Source organism: Oryx dammah, unplaced genomic scaffold (genome assembly GCF_014754425.2).
Source record: "Oryx dammah isolate SB20612 unplaced genomic scaffold, SCBI_Odam_1.1 HiC_scaffold_9, whole genome shotgun sequence".
Lineage (NCBI taxonomy): Eukaryota > Metazoa > Chordata > Mammalia > Artiodactyla > Bovidae > Oryx > Oryx dammah.
In genome coordinates, this window is record NW_024070193.1 from 11718727 (window position 1) to 11738978 (window position 20252).

At 57.5% G+C, this 20252-nt stretch overlaps 1 protein-coding gene across 3 annotated transcripts in view; it reads right to left on the reverse strand.

Moving 5' to 3' along the window:
- Positions 1-20252, reverse strand: part of POC1A (POC1 centriolar protein A) — a 100066-nt gene that overhangs the window by 43601 nt on the left and 36213 nt on the right. For all 3 annotated transcript variants that reach the window (XM_040247114.1, XM_040247116.1, XM_040247115.1), the window contains exons 5-8: positions 19366-19473; positions 18349-18464; positions 10293-10426; positions 516-584 (exon numbers count right to left, since the gene is read on the reverse strand). In XM_040247114.1, coding sequence (XP_040103048.1) covers positions 516-584; positions 10293-10426; positions 18349-18464; positions 19366-19473 — 427 coding nt within the window. The remainder of the gene's footprint in view (positions 1-515; positions 585-10292; positions 10427-18348; positions 18465-19365; positions 19474-20252) is intronic.

The window sequence follows — 20252 nt, forward strand, 5'->3', positions numbered from 1 at the left end:
CTCTTGCCGTGTTGCCCACATTACCAGGTCCACGGTAAGCATCCAATAATTATCTAATTATTCACCTAGAGTCAGGAAAAAGAAGTCCCTAAAAAACTCTGGGGACTTCCCCAGTGGTCTACTGGTTAAGTCTCCATGCTTCCAATGCAGCAGGCACTGGTGTGATCCCTGGTCAAGAAACTAGATCCCATATGCCTCATGGCCAAAAAGAAACCAGAACAAAACACCCTCTATTTTACCTTTCTCAGGGCAACACTAACCCAGACTCCTTCCAGCCCACACTGGTTTGAGCAGCAGGAGTTCTGAGACGCTGCCATGGCCGGCGCCTGCGGCACACCGGCTCTGGGACAGCAGGGTGCTGCTCTGAGCACCCTACTCCAGGATCCAGCCTCTAAGGCTGCTGAAAGCCCCCAAGGAAGCTGGTGAAACCCAGCCCCTCCACCCCTGCGGCACTTCAGCCCCCTGTCTGTTCTCCTCAGTATCCACTGGGATCCCTCGGACCATTCTTTACTTACTTGTTCATCTGAACCGCCAGAAGCAAAATACTCCCCCGTTCTTGAAAAGGCAACCGTGGTGGCTGGACCCTGTGAGAACAAGCCAAAAAGAACAAGCACCAAAGGTCACTCTAGATCCTCAATGCACTGGAAGAAATCAGAATCTCACGAGTAACAGTGACAGCAGGCCTCAGGGCTGAGCACCTCACCCAGAGCGTGCTACCCCCAACCTTGGGCGGAGGAACCGGCAGGTGCCAATGCATGAGCACGACCGCCGAGGCTCTGTCCCAGACACCACTGACGAAGGCGGGCCAGGAGGCCAAGGCCAGGATGAGCGGGACCGTCTGTGCTGCCGACACCACTGTCCTCAGTTTCCAAGGGGAAGCCAGAGGTCAGAGGTGCACTGACTTATCCAGGCCCAGCACTGGGGCCAGAACTTCATCCCTTTGACCAGACCATGCCCCATCTCGTGTCCCTCTAATGAGTGCGTCACTTTCCTCATGCTGGGGCCCTGGGAGGAGAGCTGACCCTCTGGCTTCTCAGATGCTAAAGGTCCTCACAACTGTCCAAAGGATGATGCCAAGCCTATCCCTGGCCGCACCCTGAGGGCCAGTGAGCACATCCAGGCTTGAGGCAGGGGACATGATCTCCCGTAAAGAGCGAGGACTCTTCCTCAAACGCCTGCAACCCACGGCAGAAAGACACACAGCAAGAGTCAGCTCAGCACACCACCGCAAACCATCGCTTTCTTCTGGCCAAACTTTAATGTGGTTCTACCTGGCACTCCCCAAGCAAAACCAGATGAAGGAGGTTCCCTCCTAGAGGACGACGGTGCAGCCGCCGCCTACGGCCGCCTCAGTCCCTCTGGAGCAGCACAGGGAGCGACAGGGACCCCTGCTGCCCGTGGGAGGGGCCCGTCAGTGGGGCCGACATGCCTAGGACAGCAGGACACTGGGAAGCACTTCCCCTCGGTGCCAGAAAGACCAGGCAGGTTGTAGGCTGGAAAGGGACCCAAGGCCATGGAGCAAGGGCAGCTTCAGCCTGCCCGGAAGAGAAGGCAGGTTAGACAGAGCTGCAGGAGAATGCATATCTGCCTACGTCTCTGGAATCTACCCCCAGCTCCTCTTCCCTGAGCTGCCCATAAAGGGGGGTGAAGAAGAAGTAGCACAAGCTGGCTAACGCCAAGTGCTCAGGCTGCCTAGAGCACTCCACTTGCCCTGACGCACTCGATCCTCAGGCGTGGCCTGTATGTTTACCCTGGAGGACAGGGCTGAGGGTCGGGTATGAAGCCTCCAGCTGTGCCTCTCACTGCTCTCCTGTGCAGGTGGGGCCCCAGGGGCTGGGGTCACAGAACCCAGGAGTCTTGGGCAGCCATCCACCAGGACAAAGCAGATCCACTCTCCCTGGCAGGAACCATGTCCACTTGCACGGGTGAAAAAACGCCACCAGGAGCGGAGCACCACGGCTGCAAGCGCAGGGTCTGGGTGCAGGGTGGGAGCAGGTCACGATCGCCCAGATAGCCTTCCAGGAGGACAGTCACCACAGGCTGACAGGACTTAAGGGGGGCAATTTCAGGTGGCAAGTTTACTTGAGTCTTAGAAATCTCTTAACTGTCCCATAGTTTCAATATTTTGATGAATATATAGCTACACTATATGAATACAAAGATAAAATGACAAAACTGTTTTCATTCTGAGGTAAAACAGAAAGGAAAGAGAAAAGGGAAGGAAAATAGTACAGAGTGTATCGAAAAGCCGGGCTCTCTGCCTGCCCAGAGCTCGCTGAGGAAGGGCGGGTTTCCAAGAAGTCACAGCAACTAAGGAACCGAACAAACACTCGTGGGTCAGTCCCCTTTCCTGTTGTCACTCAACACCAGCTGCCAGCTTGGGGACAAGATGCTGAAGGCCAAGCGGCAGCAGGACCACTGAAGAATGTGGCCAGCAGCCCAGTCTGGCAGGGGCATCAGGACCAGAGAGCAGGTGCTGGAAGTCCTCCAGGCAAGAAGAGCTGGAGCTACCCCCAGGGTCCAGGTCCCAGGAAACAGGGAGGGTGCAAGCGACACGGGTGCTCTGAGGACGCCTCAGGGTGGAGGCCCACGGTCCTCCCCACCGGTGCCCACTTACCAAGAGGACGGCACAGCTCCTATGCCAGGCCCCTCGGTGTTCCTACCCTTCCACCCGGGGTGCACAAGACAGTCCGGGGCCCTTGAAGCACAGCCCGGAGAACGGCTGTCCCTGGGCCCTGCTGCGGGCCAAAGTCATCATGGACTGCAGCGCAGACGCAACTCTCCACGGCTGATGATCCGCATGCCAAGCCTCAGGAGGTCTTTGGAGACCCAGACTACCCAAATCTTTCTTGGCTTTCAGTAAATTCATTTAAGGCTACGACTCTGCCTCTGACTGCCACTGAGCACACACCACCTTAGGTCTTAGATCCCCGAAGCTTCCCCTGTGCGCTAGTTTCCGGTCCTTCACCCCAGGGTCCCGTTTCGCTGTGGCTCTCTGAAGCCCAGCAGTTACTGAGGAGAGTACTCTGGTGTCTAAACCCTGGGGGCTGGGGAAGTCTCTCTCAGCCCTGGCAGGGGCCCGGTATGACGTGTGTTCTCTGAGACTGCCCAGCCTTCACAGTAACTGGCTCCTTTCAGTCAATTAGTCACTCCTGAAACACTCATCCACCGGCTCAGGGCAGGCACGTCGCCAGCTTGTTTCTTCCCCAAGGCAAGGCCCAGGGCCTCTCCAGTGCTTCCTGAGAGGTATTCTGAGCAGCAGCTCTCGCTGGGGCCCCGGCACTGTGTATCCAACCTGTCCCCCAGTCACTGGGGGTGCCCATCTGGGGTCCAGGTCCACTGGCAGGGACGCTGCATAGGCTCCACCAGCTCCTTCCCGGCTCCCTCCCCGGATCTGGCCAGTTGGAGCCTCTTCTGAGAGGATCACCGGGAGCACTGGATACAGCCAGGCCCCCCACCTCCCTCTCCCCACTGACCCAGCCTCACGTGGTCCTTCAGCTTGGCTGGACGCACACCCAGTCATTTCACCACATACTGCCTCTGCCTGGACAACCTCTAGATCCAAGGGACCCCCACTGGCTAGCTCCTTCGCACTCATACAGCAAGGCGTCAACGGCAGGGGTGGGGAGGCAAAACAAAGGCTGCCAGAGCGCTTAGATCCCACAGCTCTGATGGCCCTCACCACGCAGCCCCTGCAGCTTGTCGAGACCTCTCCGCTCTCCTCACCTTCCAGCCTGAGGCCCTGCACACCTGAACCCCGGCCATTGTGTCAACAACAGTTACAGTGGAAGGCCAGCCAGGCACCCCCATCACCACTACCCAAGTGTTTTGATGTTTTTCACTGGTTTCCAGCAAACACAACGGAATGTCACACCACATGCCCCATGCCAGAGATATAAGCATGGCCATCAAACACACACATGGAGATCAAAGAGGCCTCTGGCGTGGGTGCTTGCCTCTGACCCCTGTGCTCAGACAGAGGCACCGTAACCCAGCCCACCAGACTGTGGCTTCCACAAAACTCCGAAAGGGAGGCTCTACACTGGCTCACTCAACCTGCTGTGGCGTGGTGGATGTCCCTTTAGGGAGCCCCATGGACAAGGAACAGCCCCCTAGCTCCTAGGCTGCTCCTGACCTTAGCCAAGGACACCTGTTCCCAGCCCTTAACCTGGGCTGCCAGCAGGGAACAGAGGATCAGGCTGAGCTCCTGGTAACTTCAGTTGGAGCACATGAACTATTCTCCTCCCTCTTATGTTCCCTCACCTCTTGCAGGAGGTACCCAGCCATCGAAGCCAGAGCTAAGCCTCTCAAGCAGCAAAGCGAGTCCCCCAAATTAACCGACTACCTAAGAGCTGCAGGGTGCAAAGAAACGAGGCAGGAGGCGCTTGTTCTGAGAACTTCCTTCCGCCTGGGGCAGCCGGGGCGGGCCCACACGCACAGGCACTCTGTCCTGCTGCTGTGGCTCCTCCTGGGAGGTGAGCCCCGCTTAATGCCACTTCCCCAGCTCCAGCCCAGGCCCCAGCAAGGCACAAGCTGCCAGGAGCATCAGCTGACCCATCCTCAAAGCCTGTGATTTCTCAGCAACTGAGCTCAGCCCCTGGCACAGACAGACGCTGTCCCCACTTGGGGTTCTGGGCCTTGGGTGACGGGCGCTCACCCCCCGAGGGCCAGCTGTGGTTAGGGAACCACGGGCCTGCCGGTCCCCGTGTGGTCCCATCACTCCACAGAGACACGAACTTCAACTGCACAGCCACAAGCACCAGATTTAACTCCCCACCCACGCCCCACCTACCATCCTCTCCCAAATAGCTCTGGGGACGAAAACCAAATGAGCATGGCTCGAGATTATGTTTCGGAAGATACAGAAAAATAAATCTGTATTTCTAGCACACTGTCCCCACGTGTGCCACACAGAACTCCGGGGCGGGGGGGGGGGGAGGGGCGAGGGGGAGGCCTTGCTCGGGGCAGTTGGTGGGAAAGCCCTCTCCACTGCGAAGTGAGGGGTGCGGTGGGATGAGGAGGCTCCCGTGCAGTGACAACCCGAACTCTGTACTGGCTCCAGCAAGAAGCAGGGACTCCCTTGCCTCCTGCCTAAGTGTCCCAGTCTAGGCGGATCCCCAAGGGCAAGACTTTCCAGAGCCTCAGAGAGGGCACTGTCCTCTGCAGACAGCCCAGTGCCACCAGATAACAGGCTGTCCTCCAGGGGTCAGGCCCTGCAAGAGACCCGATTAAAGAAGGGCCATGCAAGCAGGCCTGGAGACCAAAACAGCAGTGGGACAAACCGCTCAGGGCAGCGGTGGGACAAGGACTTTGGGTCAGGGAATCACTGTACCCCACCCACTGGGGGATGGATTTTAGGAGCTGTGGACAAAAGTCAAGTCAGAGTGAGAGGACGATATGGAGCAGATGAGAACAACCCTAAGCAAAGTAAGAAGCCAGACAAACCCTACAGAGATTCTGGGGTGAGTGGGAGGAGGGGAATGGACACCCCCCACCCCAGACAGGAAAGGGCTGACGGCCACCAGAGCCCCTACATGAACTCAGTTTCCTAACAGACACTGTCCGCCCATGGTGCCAGGACCATGCCCAGAACAGAAACTGTCAACTGCCTGTTAAAGAGCTCTCACCTAGGGACTTCCCTGCTGGTCCAGTGGCTAAGACTTGAGCTCCCAATACAGGGGGTCTGGATTCGATTCCTGGTCAGCAAACTGCCACATGCCACAAACAAAGATCCCAAGTGTCACAACTAAGACCCAGGAAAGGAAAATAAATAGATAAATATTTTAGAAAAAAGAGCTCTCTCCTAGAACAACACGGGGTCATTTTCCAAGAGCTGCACAGAAAAGGGACTGACCCCTGTGAGGACCTACTATGTCTGGTGCTGAGCAACACAGACATCCTCTCCCATTATGACAGGTACAGGTGTCATTCTTGCAGAGAAGGAAAGGCTGGCAAAGGCAAGGTCTTGACCACTGTCAAAGGGTAAGAGATGGTGCCAGAATGGTTTGATCCCAACACCCAAGCCCTTTCCTCCCTTTTGTGGACCCCCAAAACTCATGCTTTTCTGGCTGAACAAGATGAGAGAGTGCCCAGCATCTTTTCTAAACCAGAAACAGGTGGGTATAAGCGGTTCAGTCCTAGAAATACTGGGGTGGTTCCTTAGAAAGCTGGGCATCGGACAAGGCTGTGAACTTTCCCCAATAAAATATATCAGACATTTGGCCTCAGTCAAAGCAGCTGGCAAAGGTGACCATGAGGGCTCCTTTCCACCAGATCACTGAGAGAGAAATCACCCCAGTGTCCCCAGGGGAGAAGGCGGAGGAAAGAGGGCAGTGCCCCATCCCCAGGTTGGCAGAGCCTCTCCACTCTGTCCACTCTCCACCTGAATGGCAGACTCACGTGGAGGCAGAGAGCTACCCCACCTCTCAGACCCAAAAGGCTCCTCGGCCCATCCACACCCCTGCTGGAGTTTGCAGACCTGCTGCCCTCAAGCGGCAACAGCAGCAGGGCTATTGAAAGGCCAGGGCCCACTCGGGCTGGAGCCAGCAATGGGCCTGCCCAGCTCTCTGGCCTGTTGCCCAAATCACTTGCAAACACTCACCCCAAAGAAGTCTCTCAAGAGCCACACGAGCCCCAGTAGCAGCCAAGGAGTCGTTTCAGGGGCACAGCATGTGTGATGCCAGCTCCCACGAGGCAGGAGCCTCGCTCAGTCACCAGTCGCACCCCCTGAATGGCCCTTTGTGGCTCAGAATCCCAAAGCCGGGATTGCAAGGAAAAAGCCCCAGAATCCTTTAGGCTCACAACAAACTAGTAACTCATGTCCGGCCCCAAATCCACAAGTCAGCCGGCCTCTCATGGGCCAATGGAAGTGCGGCCAGTCACACACCAGAGAACCACCAAACTGCCAGCAGGCTCAGACCCCTGGGGCACCAGCTGCCCTGGGTGCTGCACGCGGGCCGGGCCCAGGAGACCCAGGCCACCTCAGGTGTTCCCAATCTTACTTTGCGCTTGGCATGTGGCCGTCCTGGTGCTCCTGTGCCTTCAGGACGGCAGACTTCTGGCCTCAACCCAAGGCAAGAGAGCTTCTGCCCAACAGCTCTGCCTCCTCGACCCTTCCTTCTCCACTCTGACCCTTCCTCACTCTCCCTCCATTAGAAATGGTTCAGGCTGGCCCTCTTGCAGGACACAGAGACACTTCCTTGGCACACAAAGAACCCCCTCTCTTGGTCAGGGTCTGGTTCACCCCAGCACCAGCCCCCTGCGGCTGATTCCTCTCAGCTGGCCTCTGACCCTCAGCCTGCACTGTACCTTCTCACAGGTGTGGAACTGGAGGCCCAAGGGGGTTGCTGCTCCATGGAGCAGAATAACTCAACAGCCCTCCCTCTAAAGCTCCCTCAGGGCTCTGCCTGAGGGCGATCACAAGGAAGTCCTCAAGTCCAAACCAAAGCTTCAAGGGGATCCCTCTCCCACTGACCAGAACGCTGTCATCCAACAGTGAGGCTGGAACACAAGCCATGAGGCCTGCTGGCTTCCTACACAGACCAGTGATCTATTACTAAGAACAAAAGTGAGATTACAACTCGACTTCTAACGGTCATACATATGGGGTCAGCGGGTATGCTGGAAACTGTAGATATGGTTAACTGACCCCGTTCGACAACCCTAAGCTGCCTAGACCATTCTCTGGGCCTTGGTTCCCCCACCAGGACTCAAAGGTGCTTTCAGATCTGCCAACTACTCTGTGGGACAGAATCCCCGGGCATCCGGGGCCACTAGGGAGCCATGGGGCTGCTCAGCCACAGGCTTTAGGAAGTGGCCAGTGACAGCTGTGCTGGGTGAGGCCCTCAGTCACCTCCCGGAACAGAATGTGGAAGCTCAAGTCGCCAAGGAGCTCAGCTGCGCATCTTACTGGAAGGACAGGGCCGGAGGCACTTCATGAGGGGGGAGCCTAAGACCAGACGCTACACAGAGCATGCGGGCAGAGCTGCACTCCTCAGCCACGGTACAGGCCCTCTCCCTGGGGCTTGGCCAGGGTGATACATTTTCCAATGGGGCAACACAGGTGTCCAAGAACTGTTCCAGAGTGGAACCACTCTGGCCTTATAGCACGCACAGACCCTCACAGGTTAGGGACATTTACGGAGCACACTGGCTCCCAGTGACAACACAGGCCAAACCTCTACAGGTCTGTCCCCTCGGGGAGAGAAAAGGCACTCTCGCTCCCAGCCCAGATGTCCACCTGCTCTAGGTATTCAGGTTGGCTGGTGGGCTGTTTTTAACAACTGCCCCAATCAAGGCTGCTCAACCGCACTATCCTTTCTAAGGAAGGCACCCTTAGCTGACTGTGAATCACCCCAAACCCAGGCCCCTAAGGCCCGCAGCACACCAATGCTAAGTGTCTGCATTTGGTGGGAATTTTCAAGGGTCAGAACAGAAACAAATGTGAGCCTCACACTCCAAGTCCCACTTTGATCTGGGCAGCACTCTGGGGGAGAAGCCCACCCTGCTTCACCTAACCCTCCAAGTACCACCCAAGACCCAACCTGCCTCTCCTCATTTCGTAATGCATTCATGCCACCTCAGCTCTGCTGATGGCCCCAGGGAGTCCCCTGCTTGCCAGGCATGAGCCCCTGGGGATGAGGCCACCGCATCCATTTCAAACTCATGAGGTCCAGCCCAGCAAGCTGGGGAGCGGATGACATAATGCACAAGCGGACAGCAAGATGAATAGGGGTGAGCTTGCTTCTCTTTCTTCCCCCTTCCTCTGGGCACTGCAAGCTTGGTGATTCCTGGAGCCATTTCCCATTCTCCACACCCCAAAACTACCAGTTGTCCTCAGCCTAGCTCCCACATTCCAGGTTCAACAGCAGACAGGCAACCACGTGATTTATCGTGGCCCCGTCTTGCTTCTCTGGGAGAACAACATCCACAGGCTGCTATGCTCTGACGCTGGGCCTGAGCTCAGGAATGCCCCTGTAGATGCTGCATTCGAGGCTTCTCAGGCTCAGAGGTGAGTCAGCGGTCTGAAGAGCGCTCACAAGAAAAAGGAAAGAATGGGGTGGTCAGCTGGTGCGCCTGTCTGCACGGTACTTCCGCGAACGGCTTCTCCTCCATCATTGGAACACAAGAAGCCACAGCCTTCATGTGGTTTCCAAATGCCCTCCTGGTTATAAGAGCCAAAACTGGTTACGCATGAATCTAAGTAATCAAATCGCCAAAGGGATAACCACAGTGATTTCCCCCACAGGCTGACAAGAGCAGCAATCATCTCAGCCCAGTGGCTGCACGTGACGCCCAGATGTGTCAACATCAGACGAACAGGTCCGAGCTCCTACACACCAGACATGTCTCTGACAGACAAGGGATCACCACAGCTGATGGCAAGTGGCCTCCACGTCCAAAGGAAGCAAAAGAAAAGGCCTGTGCCCCCACAAGACTCAGCCAAGGCCCTATACACCCCAACTCAGGTGGCAGTGGGATCCAGAGGGCCCTGGGGTAGGCACCTCAACCCAGCTGCTGGCCCAAGAGGCATAGGCACCCCAGAGCCTCCCTCAGCCCTCGAGAGTGCGCCCACTCTCCACCCTGCCCGCGCCTGCTCACAAATAGAGAAGTGGACAGACAGAAATGCTCTGGTCTCTGCCCCGACAGGAGACACTCTGCTGACCACTCTGCTCAGCAGGAGACACTCAGCCACACCCAGCCCGCCCGCCGAGGCCGGTGCCCAGTCACTGCCCCACAGGGAGCCGAGGCACGGGTGCATTGCTAAAAGGGGCTCGGAGAGAAAAGCCCTCTCCTCGAGTCAGCTCCGGGAACTCCTCAGCAAATGTGTGGGGAGACTTCCCTCCTTCATGCCCACCTCCACAAGGCACCTGTTGTTTCTGCCTCCAAAGGGCTCCAGGAGGCTTCATGGCTGTTGGAATGGGTCCCATGACCCATGGAATGGGTCCCAGGGCTCTCCTCAACCACACCACAAAGGGAGGCTGGAGGTCACTTGGGACAGACTCCATTCAGCCGAGAGAAACCCTGCCAACCACGTCCAGATGCCTCCCTCCCTACCCCCAACCGACTGAAGCCCTGTGCTCCCTCCTCGGCTGCTGCCCCAGTCCCAGCGCTTCTGCAGAGGTCACAGCTCTCATGGGTAGGATACCTATTTCTGCACCTCACCCCACTGCCCAGGCTGTGGGGGGACGCAAAACACTCCAACGCCCCCCATCAGGCGCCAAGGGAAGGGTCACCTTGAGGCGGCACCTTCACCCCACGCCACGTCACCCCGCCCAGGCTGACGCCCTCACCTGATGGCCGTGGAGTGTGTAGAGCAGCCGGCCCTCCATGAGGTCCAGGATCTTCAGGGTTGAATCGCTGGAGGCCGTGACCAGGTAGCTCCCCGACGGGTGGAAGGAGAGGGCATTCACCGCCGCGCTGTGCACTGGGGGAAGGACGGCAGTCAGGCGCAGGCTGGGAGGCCCGTGAAGCCAGAAGACAGCACGCGGGGCCAACCAGGGCTCCGCATGGGGCTGGACCAGGGCAGCCAGCATCCCGAGCTGCCGTGAAGAGCCTCCCGAAGACTTTCCAGGAGGGCAGCACAAGCAAAGAACAGAAAGGGGCCCACCCAGAGCCGCGGGAGACACAGGGCAGGTGGGAGCCCAGGGGGCAAGGCCAGGGGATCAAGCCATCCCTCCGCCTCTCCCTCCTCACCAAGCCGTCAAGCTAGAGACAGACAGAGTGCTTGAACATAACCCTCACTGGGCCTCACATGCTGCCACTTCAGGGAAATCAAATGGAAAAGAGAACCCCTGAAGTGCCAATACGACGCCCCTGCCCTCAGGGAAAGAACGTGAGTGGGGTGGGTGAGAAGCCAGTGAAGAAAGCTCTCGGGAGCCAGTCAGGCTGGGGTTCTGATCCCAGCCTCCCGACTGGCCCACTGTGGCACACTGAGCTTGTTCTCCTTCTGTGGCACAGCACCCATCGTAGGGTGCTATGGGGATGCTACCAGCTAATGCCTGGGAGGCGTCTGTGCAGAGCGAGCCCTGATGCCCCCGCCACCACTCCAGGCATCCAACGCTACTCCAGGTCCTGCCACTTAACCCCCTTAACAGCTCAAGCCCCTCCGTGCCTCTTCCCCACCGCTCTAGCCCAAGCCCCACCATCCACGCTGGTGTCCCTCTCTCCAAGATCTGACCCCCAGCTCTGTCGGCCCCCTAGCCGGGGGACCTTTCTACCCCTTGTTCCCCTTGGGCCGGGAAGACCCTGAAGCTCAATGTTCAGTTACCGCCCCAGGGAAGCCTCCCTTGACCTCGCCATCAGGGCCTTGTTTTGGCCTCCTGAAGCACCATGATCCTCTTCAAAGCAAGGGTTTTGCATTTACGTGCAGTTATTTCCTTCCCCACTGGGTCCCCTAGAGACCATGTGCTCCCCCAGGCAGGGGCTGTGCTGGGTCCTTGGCTCCTGGCTCAAGGCCTGACACCGAACGGGTCTCAAAAAGCAGTTGGTTGACTGGCACCCAGACAGGACACACAGGGATGGGCAGTGCGAGGACCAGCCAGCCACATCACAGCTTCTTAGAGCAACTGCTGAGAAGACCTGGTGCCTTCATACCCACTACAACTGGCCTGGGGGCGGGCGGTGGGGTAGGGCGGCAATCAATGGGACTACAGTAGCCATGAGCCCACCACGCCAGAACAGCCATAAACATAAAGGCGAGTTCTAAAGCCAACCCCCCATCCTGGCACGCGAGCATGCAGGAGCCACTGCTGGGCCAGTCAACACCCCCGCCATGAACTAGTCTCCACAGAGCTGACAGAGGTGCACGGAACCCCTCAGACTCCAGGCTGGCCAGACTGAGCACACACTTAGGGGAGACAGCCAGGACCTTACGTAACACATTTAGGTCTGAACACTCTCAGCACCAGGAACTCCAAGAGATGGCCTGGAGCGGGGCTGCCAGGATCCCCAGTCAGCTCCTGGAGCCAGAGCCTAGAGCCCCCACAGCCCAACACACTCCTACAGCCAGGGCCAAGGGAAAGGGGGCAGCACCCTTAGTGCTCACCAAAAACAGGGGCATGGAGAGCAGAGGAAAAAAGTCACAGCAACCCCAGCAGAACTGAACAGGCACCAGCCACACACAGCAGCAGAAAGAACATGAATAGCACAGAGTGTGACCAAGACTCCCCACATGTGGGGGAGGCACCCACATGTGCAGACCCAGAAGCAGCATGGACTGAAGCTCCTGACACAGAGCACGACTTCTCTCTGAGGAGGACAGGAATAGGGGGACCTCTTAATCGTTCATCTACATACTTCCACAATGTATTTTTTCAGCATTAGACCATAGTCACTATGATAACACAACTGAGTGAATGCTTAAAAAGTCAATCCTTCCTTTACCCTGAAAGAGGGTCAAGTCTTGGGGGCAGGAGCCAGGGTCATGCAGGTACTTAGGCAGTGCGCCTCTAGGCTGCGAGCCTGCTCCTGAGGGGCTGGGCTCAGCAGAAGGCAGCTTCACACTCGCGGTGAAGTCGGGGCTGGGGGTTGAGGGAGGCAAGCACAGCAAGATCCCCTGTGCCCTCAGCACCACAACAGACAGCGTGGAGAGTCAGCTGCGCACCACGCCCCCCCACCTCACCACACCCCCATCTCCTCTTGGGCATCCTCAAAATGCTGCTCCTGGCACTTCTGCCTTTCTGAGCCTGGAGAAGGGCATGCTATTCTTGTTTCTGCAGCCCCTGGCAGCCTGCGCTGGCATGAGTGCCACCCCCACCCCGACCTGAGACAAAGTTGGGAGAGGCGGCAGCAGCAGCATCGGGCAGGGAGGCAAGCTCAGGGAGCACAGGGCTGTCCAGCACCGGCCAGGCGCAGGGGCAGGGTGCGGCTGCCACGCCAGGGCCTCCCACCTGGTCAAGCCCACCCAAGGGAGGAAGGGTGCCCGAAGCCTAGCTCCAAGATAAATGGCAGGAGTAGCAAAGGCCTCTTGGCTGGAGTATAAATACCTGGAACCATTTACTCCAGAAGAGGGCTCAGCCCAGCAAGCCAGGCTTTTGGAGATGTGCCAGACCCCACAACCAACCCCCTTTCCCCACTTGCTCAGCTGCCCCATCCCCCAGCCCTGTCAGCCTGGGGCAGCTTCTCCAGCTCTGCAGAGGGTGGGACTGTGCCAGGAAGGCCTCATAAGAATTAGCCCTGGATGACAGTCCCCCTGCACGATGGAGGCCCAGCTGCCCCACAAGGGGGTGAGCCTCCTGTCACAAAACCCTGAGCAGTGATGGCCCACAAACAATCCACTTTTCACCAAGCCTGAAGCTACAGGCCCTCCGCCTGGCTCCACGGCAGACCTGAATGACGGCTGATGGCAGGCTGCCCATCGGGCACAGCTGTGTGCTACACCCCACCCCCAGCACTACCCCAGAGAAGGGATGCCAACTCAAGGTCAGAGATGTACCAGCTCGAGGTCCTACAAGTCACCAGGGTGCCAGGTAAGGGGCCTGAGGTCACTGCAGACCCTGCCCCCAGTAGTGGAACAGGTCACAGCTGCGGCCTAAGGAGACACCTGGGCATTCCCAACCTGCCTGCACAGCTCTTCCTGCTGAATCCTCAGCAAACCTGCCCCCCTGTCCAATGGGTTCCAAACTGGCCAAGGACGCCAGCAGGTCCCTTCCAGGGACAGGCCACACCAGTGCCAAGCCACACCACATTCCCCACCCCACCACAAGGGGCTCGGCACCTACCACCCAGGGTGGCTCTCACAACCCAACTGGCATCACAAGTGACACAGAAGCTGTGGGCTTACAAGAGCTATGGCTTCACACGATGAAGGTGCTCTGAGAGCAGCAGCAAAGTCGCTCCAAGCACTGCTCTGCAGGAATGCTGTGTGAATGCTGGCTCAGGGAAGGTGGGGGAGAGGCAGTGTGTTGGCCAGATCAGGGGGTACAGTGCCTGGCCTCACGATCAACCCTTTCAGTCTCCAAAACCCAAAAAGGGTGCTGACCTGCCCTGTTGGCTACACAGCAGCTTTAAAACCTTCCATGACCATGTCTAGGGTAGGGTGGGGCATCCAGGGGGTTGCTAAGGACCAATGTACAGAGAAGCTGGGACTCTGAGCTCTAACTGGAGCTTCTGGAGAGAGCCAAGTCCTCTCAGAGGCCTTGGGCAAATAAATGACTGGAATCAACACAGTGTGATGAACCCGGAGCTTCTTTGCTGCATGACCCAGGCAAGCCTCAAACACCCCATCTGTGAAATGGGGAGCAGCCCTGCCCTGCTGACCACCCAGGCCTGTCCCTGGATATCGAACACACACGTGCCTGGAAAGCACAAGGCACATGAAGGGATCTGGGACAAAGCTGCTCAGATGTCTGAACAGTCTTAGTGTGGGCTCTGAGCATATGGCGCCTAAGCCACCTCCGTGGGGACTGGCACTCCTGGGGCCCCAGCACCCCACCAACTCCTTGCTGAATTGGGAAATCAGAACTGCTCCTCGCAGTGACAGGCCAGAGCAAGACACTCCTCGCCTGAGACAAAGGGTGCCAGCCACCTACTGTCGCCCAAAGTGATTCTAACACACCAACAGGGGATGGGAAGTACCCTCCACAGAGCAGGATTTTGGTGGGTGGCCACAGGCGGCCTGGACTCGCTGGCCACACACTGCAGTATCATGAACCAGTTTCTCAGAAAAGCACAACAGCCTTATGCACTCAAACCCCAATCAGGGGAGACACTGGACGCCACTGGCCTTAAAAACTTTCCCCTGGGTGTCTTAAGGGGTCAGAAAACCTGCTGGGGTTTTCTGCCTGCTGCCAAGAGGCCTGCTGCCACGGGGCTGGGAGCCCTTCTTGGGGATTCAGCCTCCCAGGGATGCCCCTGCCTCTTGTAGTAGGGGAACAGTGCTACTCAGGAGCCAGGAACACCTCTCAGGTCGAAGGTGCTGCCACAGCACTCTCTAGGGGAGCAGCTGGACCTGAGCAGACCTGACCAGGTCCCTGCCAGTAAAGAGGGTGAGGAGTGGACCCCCTACCAGTGAGCTCAGGCCCGCGAGGTTTCCTTGAGCCCTGGAGGCTGAGCCCAGAGCTGTTGGGATAAGCCTGCTGCGTGTGAATAGCTGCTGTGTGCCACACACTGGGCAGGGAGCTCACAGGGAATCCAGCTGTTTTGTGGGGTGCTCCAGGCCCCCGAAGTCTCTGGTCCCTAACGAGGGGATGATGCTTAGGAATCAAATGCTTCAGGCTTGTTGAGCGGCTGTCATGAGAGGAAAGGACAGCTGTATTAACAGGTTGAAATTCCTCTGCGGAGCCTGTCAGCCTCACGCACCTCAGGCCCCCTCAGGACTCGACCTCTGATGCCACCTGAGTCCACCCATCGCCCCCAGCCCTGCCAGTCATGGACCTTCCACCCCCACCTGCTGCCAAGCCTGCTCCCTCAAGAAGCCGAGGCACCTCTCCCCAGCACCCTCCACTCTCCTCCACTGCTGTGGGTCACCACACCCTGAGCACTCTCTTCAGGACACCCCACTTTCCTCCGCTCTCCTCAGCCCTCCACTGTGGGGAGACCAGGCTCCCACTCGTCACTCTGGATGCTCTGTGGATCTTTTTCTCCCACGGCCCCTCAAGCTCAGGGATGCAACCTCAGATCCCGGGCTCAGCTGGCCCCTCCACCCACAGCATCAGCTCTGCCTCCATCCAGTCTCCAAAACCTATCCTCTGGGCCTGACCCCTGCCTCACTCTCATATCTAGCCTTCACCCAACATTGGGCATGGACAGCCCTCCCACCAGGCACATGGCTTCCTCCTACTCAAGCAGGCTCTCAGCACGCTATCCTCTCAGATGCCTGTCACCTCTTCACCCCATCCCAGCATGTCCAGCCAGGACATGGGCTACAGCATGGCATTCCAGGCCCTTCCCTGCGGGTACCGGTTGCTGTACCTCGTCAACACCAGGCATCTGATCCATCAGAGGTGTGCCTGGACTCTTCCAGGGTCACCTGGAGACTTTCCCCATCATTATGAAGATTTATGTGGTAAACCCACATATCCAGTACTAGACTGTAATCCTCATTTGGATTCTCCCATCAGATGCTCACAAACCCCATCAGGCAGGTTACCACCACCTCTGCAGAGACAGGAAGCAGAGTCCAGGCACTGCTCTGCCTCATCACCTCCCTGCCCAAGGGCCCCTGACCTCACACTCAGAGACAGCATTCCCACCCAGCACCACTCTGCTCCTCCCACCTCCCCCCATCAGTGTGCTGATATACCCAGTCTGCAACTTGGGCCTGGCCCAAAGCAGGAGAAAGCCCTCTAAGGCTGAAGGAGAGGAGAGGCGTGGTCTCCAAGGAGAGGGTAGACCCCGCTGGGGCTCTGTTCTAGAAGCCACTGTCTGAAACAGCCATCAGTGACAAACTCCAGGGTTTCCGGTCGAGGCAAGAACCACTCTTGTGGCTGGCCCCTGCCACCTGGTGGTGGTGTGCAGTACTGCAGGCCTGGGCCAGCAGGGCCAGCCTTGCGAGGAAACCAGCCCTCAGGACTCCAGGACAGACTCAGCAGCAGCAGCAGCATCACCATCACTGTCATCAACACTGCACCGACGCAATACAGAGAGGCACTCTCTAAGTTCCTGTCATGGATCAACTCATTACACCAACACCACCTATGAAACACGTCTCATCAGAGGCACACAGGAGTCAAGTAACCTGCCCAAACTCACCCAGCTATCTCCACCAGGTGCTTTTCAAGACCAGGATCCACTCTCCCTTCTTGGAAGATCTGTTCCTTTAGTCACCCCAAGAAAATGCCAGCCTCAAACATCTAAGACTCGGAACAGCTTGTTGGGGGTGCAAGGAGAGAACTCTGAACACCACATCCCACAACTTTGTACAGATATGTCCTTCTCCGCTTACTCCTTGGAAGGAAAGTTATGACCAACCTAGACAGCATATTAAAAAGCAGAGACATTACTTTGTCAAGGTCCATCTAGTCAAGGCTATGGTTTTCCAGTGGTCATGTATGGATGTGAGAGTTGGACTATAAAGAAAGCTGAGCACCAAAGAATTGATGCTTTTGACCTGTGGTGTTGGAGAAGACTCTTGAGAGTCCCTTGGACTGCAAGGAGATCCAACCAGTCCATTCTAAAGGAGATCAGTCCTGAGTGTTCATTGGAAGGACTGATGTTGAAGCTGAAACTTCAATACTTAGGCCACCTGATGCAAAGAGCTGACTCATTTGAAAAGACCCTGATGCTGGGAAAGATTGAAGGCAGGAGGAGAAGGGGACGACAGAGGATGAGATGGCTGGATGGCATCACCGACTCGATGGACGTGAGTTTGAGTGAACTCAGGGAGTTGGTGATACACAGGGAGGCCTGGCGTGCTGTGGTTCAAGGAGCTGCAAAGAGTCAGACATGACTGAGCGACTGAACTGAACTGTCCTTCCCATTTTCGGGTGTGAATTTTGCAAGTGATCCCATGAATTTGAAACTTAGTCCCAAATTCACAACCACAGTTCTTCAAACTACTCCAGCTCTGACTCTCCCTGGTCTCACCCCAAACCCCCAGGTCTGCCTATCCATTCAGCCTCCGGCAGAACTCCCAGCACCTCCTGTGGCACCTCACCAGCTCCCTTCCCAGGTCCGCATCCCCACAACTGTGGTGAATCACAGTTCTGCCCAGTCACACCTGCCCTGAAGCCAGTTCCATACCCTAGTAGCTTCAGCTATCTCATCTTGAGCTCACACAAGTCTGACCCCAACCCCATCTCCCCCCTGGAGCCTGACACCAGCCCATATTGACAGCCCACCACCCTGCCTTCTAAGGGCTACAATTAAATAAGGAGACACAGCACCAGGGCTGTGTTTACCAGCCTGGCCCCTAACAAAAGGACCCTCCAAACAGCTCCTGGCTCCACATCTGTGGAGGACACCATGGAACCAGAGGCGGCCAAGGCCCCACCAACACGGACCTCTTTTGACAAACCTGTCCCCTTCATCACCTCTAGGGCTATCAGCTTGGCCCCAGAGCACAGAGCGTTCATTACAGAGGGAGGCAAGTGGCACGTGCAGCCCCTGGGAACTGCCCCTCGGGAGGTGCCCTGGCCAGAGCCCCCATTTGCCCCGCCGTGTGCGTGAGGCTCTGCCACTTCACAAATGGCCACCAGAGGGCTGGTGGATGCCAGGTGGCAACCCCTTCCATCCCCTAGCCAAGTTTCCAGACAGCCACGCCATAGACGACCCACCCCTGGAGATCCCAACAGACCCAGGACTCCCCACAGCTAGCCAGGGCTGTCCTCAGGCCCAGTTCAGCCCCGCAGCCATGAGCTGGATGCCTGGCACAGCACAGTCCCGCAGCAGCCCCCCGGGGGCACTCACACTGATAGTGCTGTAAGAGCCGGTGAGTCCGCACGTCCCACACCTTCACCGTGTTGTCCATGCCAGCAGCAGCGATGCACGTGCCACTTGGGTGGAAGTCCACGTAGGTGACAAAGCTGGAAAGAGGGGGCCACCGAGTGCTATAGGAGGCCTGACTCAGAGCAGACCCCAGAACGTCCAGCGCTTCCCCGTGCCACACATCTGCTCATGCTGCTCCGCTCAGCGCACAACACCTCCCTGCTGCCCTGTGTCTTTAGCGGGTGGCCAAGGGAAGGCAAGAAGGAGAGGGTGAGGAAAGAGCTAGGAGGGACCTGGGGGGACTTCCAGAAGCAAGTCCCAGCACAAACCTCTAAATGCAAGCAGAGACACTGCTCTTCAGACCAATGGTCAGCCAACTGCTTGCAGGCTTTCAGTCAGAGCTGGTGCCCTGACCTGAGCCAGAGGCAGAGCAGACCCTGACAACTGAGGCCCAGACAAGAGGGGCCAGCAGGTTCCAGATCCTCTGCTCACCTATTCCTAGGAGACAAGCCAAGGGCCCTTGACAGACTCATATGGGACACTCAGGATGGTACTGTGGCCTCAGGAGGGGCCCTGATGTGGGGGTCTCAGCCTACTGGGGGCAGAAGCTGGGGTTGATTCAGGGACCCAGATCAGGTGAGTCCCTGCTGAAACACAGGCTCCTCCCTCTCAATGATGCAACACAGTACGAACAGCCACCATCTGCTACAAAAACTGATTAGCCTTTCATTTATAAAGTCATCACCAAGGAGAACATACTAACATCCTTTTGGGGGTCTGGGTTCAACTTCTTCAGACACACATGTCACAATTCTGAGACACACACACACACACACAGACACACAGACACACACACACACACACACCAGAGCCAGGGACCAACAGAGACATGGCTGAGGGCCCCAAATGCCACCACTGGAGGCCCCTACGGCCTTCTGATGCCCTAGTCTGTGCTGTTCTCGAGGGCCTACAGGCTGGGGAGAGGATCTAGGAACTTACCCGCCATGCTCACAGTACGAGTGGACACACTCCCGGCTGGTCTTGTCCCACAGTTTGACGGTTTTGTCATCACTGGCGGATACGATGAGCCGCCCATCCGGGGAGAACCTGAACCGGGGGGACAGGAGTCACACCAGCAATCAACAGACATCACAGGCGCCACACATCGCCTTCCAGTCACTCTTCTCGAGCTGCCCAGCACAGGAATGCGCTGGGGGCCACACACCCTGCTCTGACCCCGAGTGACCCTGGGCAAATGCTCTTCTCTCTGCAAGATGGACCACAGGGTGCCCACCTTCTGGTGAGCAGGTGAGAAGCACGGTCACACACAGGGGCCCCGACACCGCACATGGCAACGTGCATGCCGACTCTGGTGTCGTGGCATCAAAGTGGCCCAGAGCTCGCTGTGGACACCGCCATCCTGCCCCCAGAACCCTGAGGCCATGTGCAACTCAGAATCGGTCAGCAAAACCAGGTGCCAACCAAAACAGATGGAGGTTCTGGAGACCTACCACCAAAGGCCCGGTGTGAGTTCAGCCCTCATTTGCTGGCTGGGCTGCTCCCGCTCTCAGAAGCCCAATGGTGAGGGCCTCTCACAACAGCCAGGGACCTCCCAGGACAGGGAACCGAGTGCCCTAGAGGACAAGTAACTTCTTGGGGTCCCCTGAAAAGCGCAGCTCAACAGTCCCCAACCTCTGACTCCCATGGTTTCCTGGTGTCCCCAGACACCCCAACCTCTTCCCCGGAAGCACACAGATGTGACATGTGAGATCTGCTGAAATAAATAGAATAAACCAGAAGTGGGCGTAGCTGTGTCTGCAGCTTTTAGGCCTTGAAAAGTACTTTCACTACCTGGCCCCATCCCCATAGCACTGGCCCCGCACCAA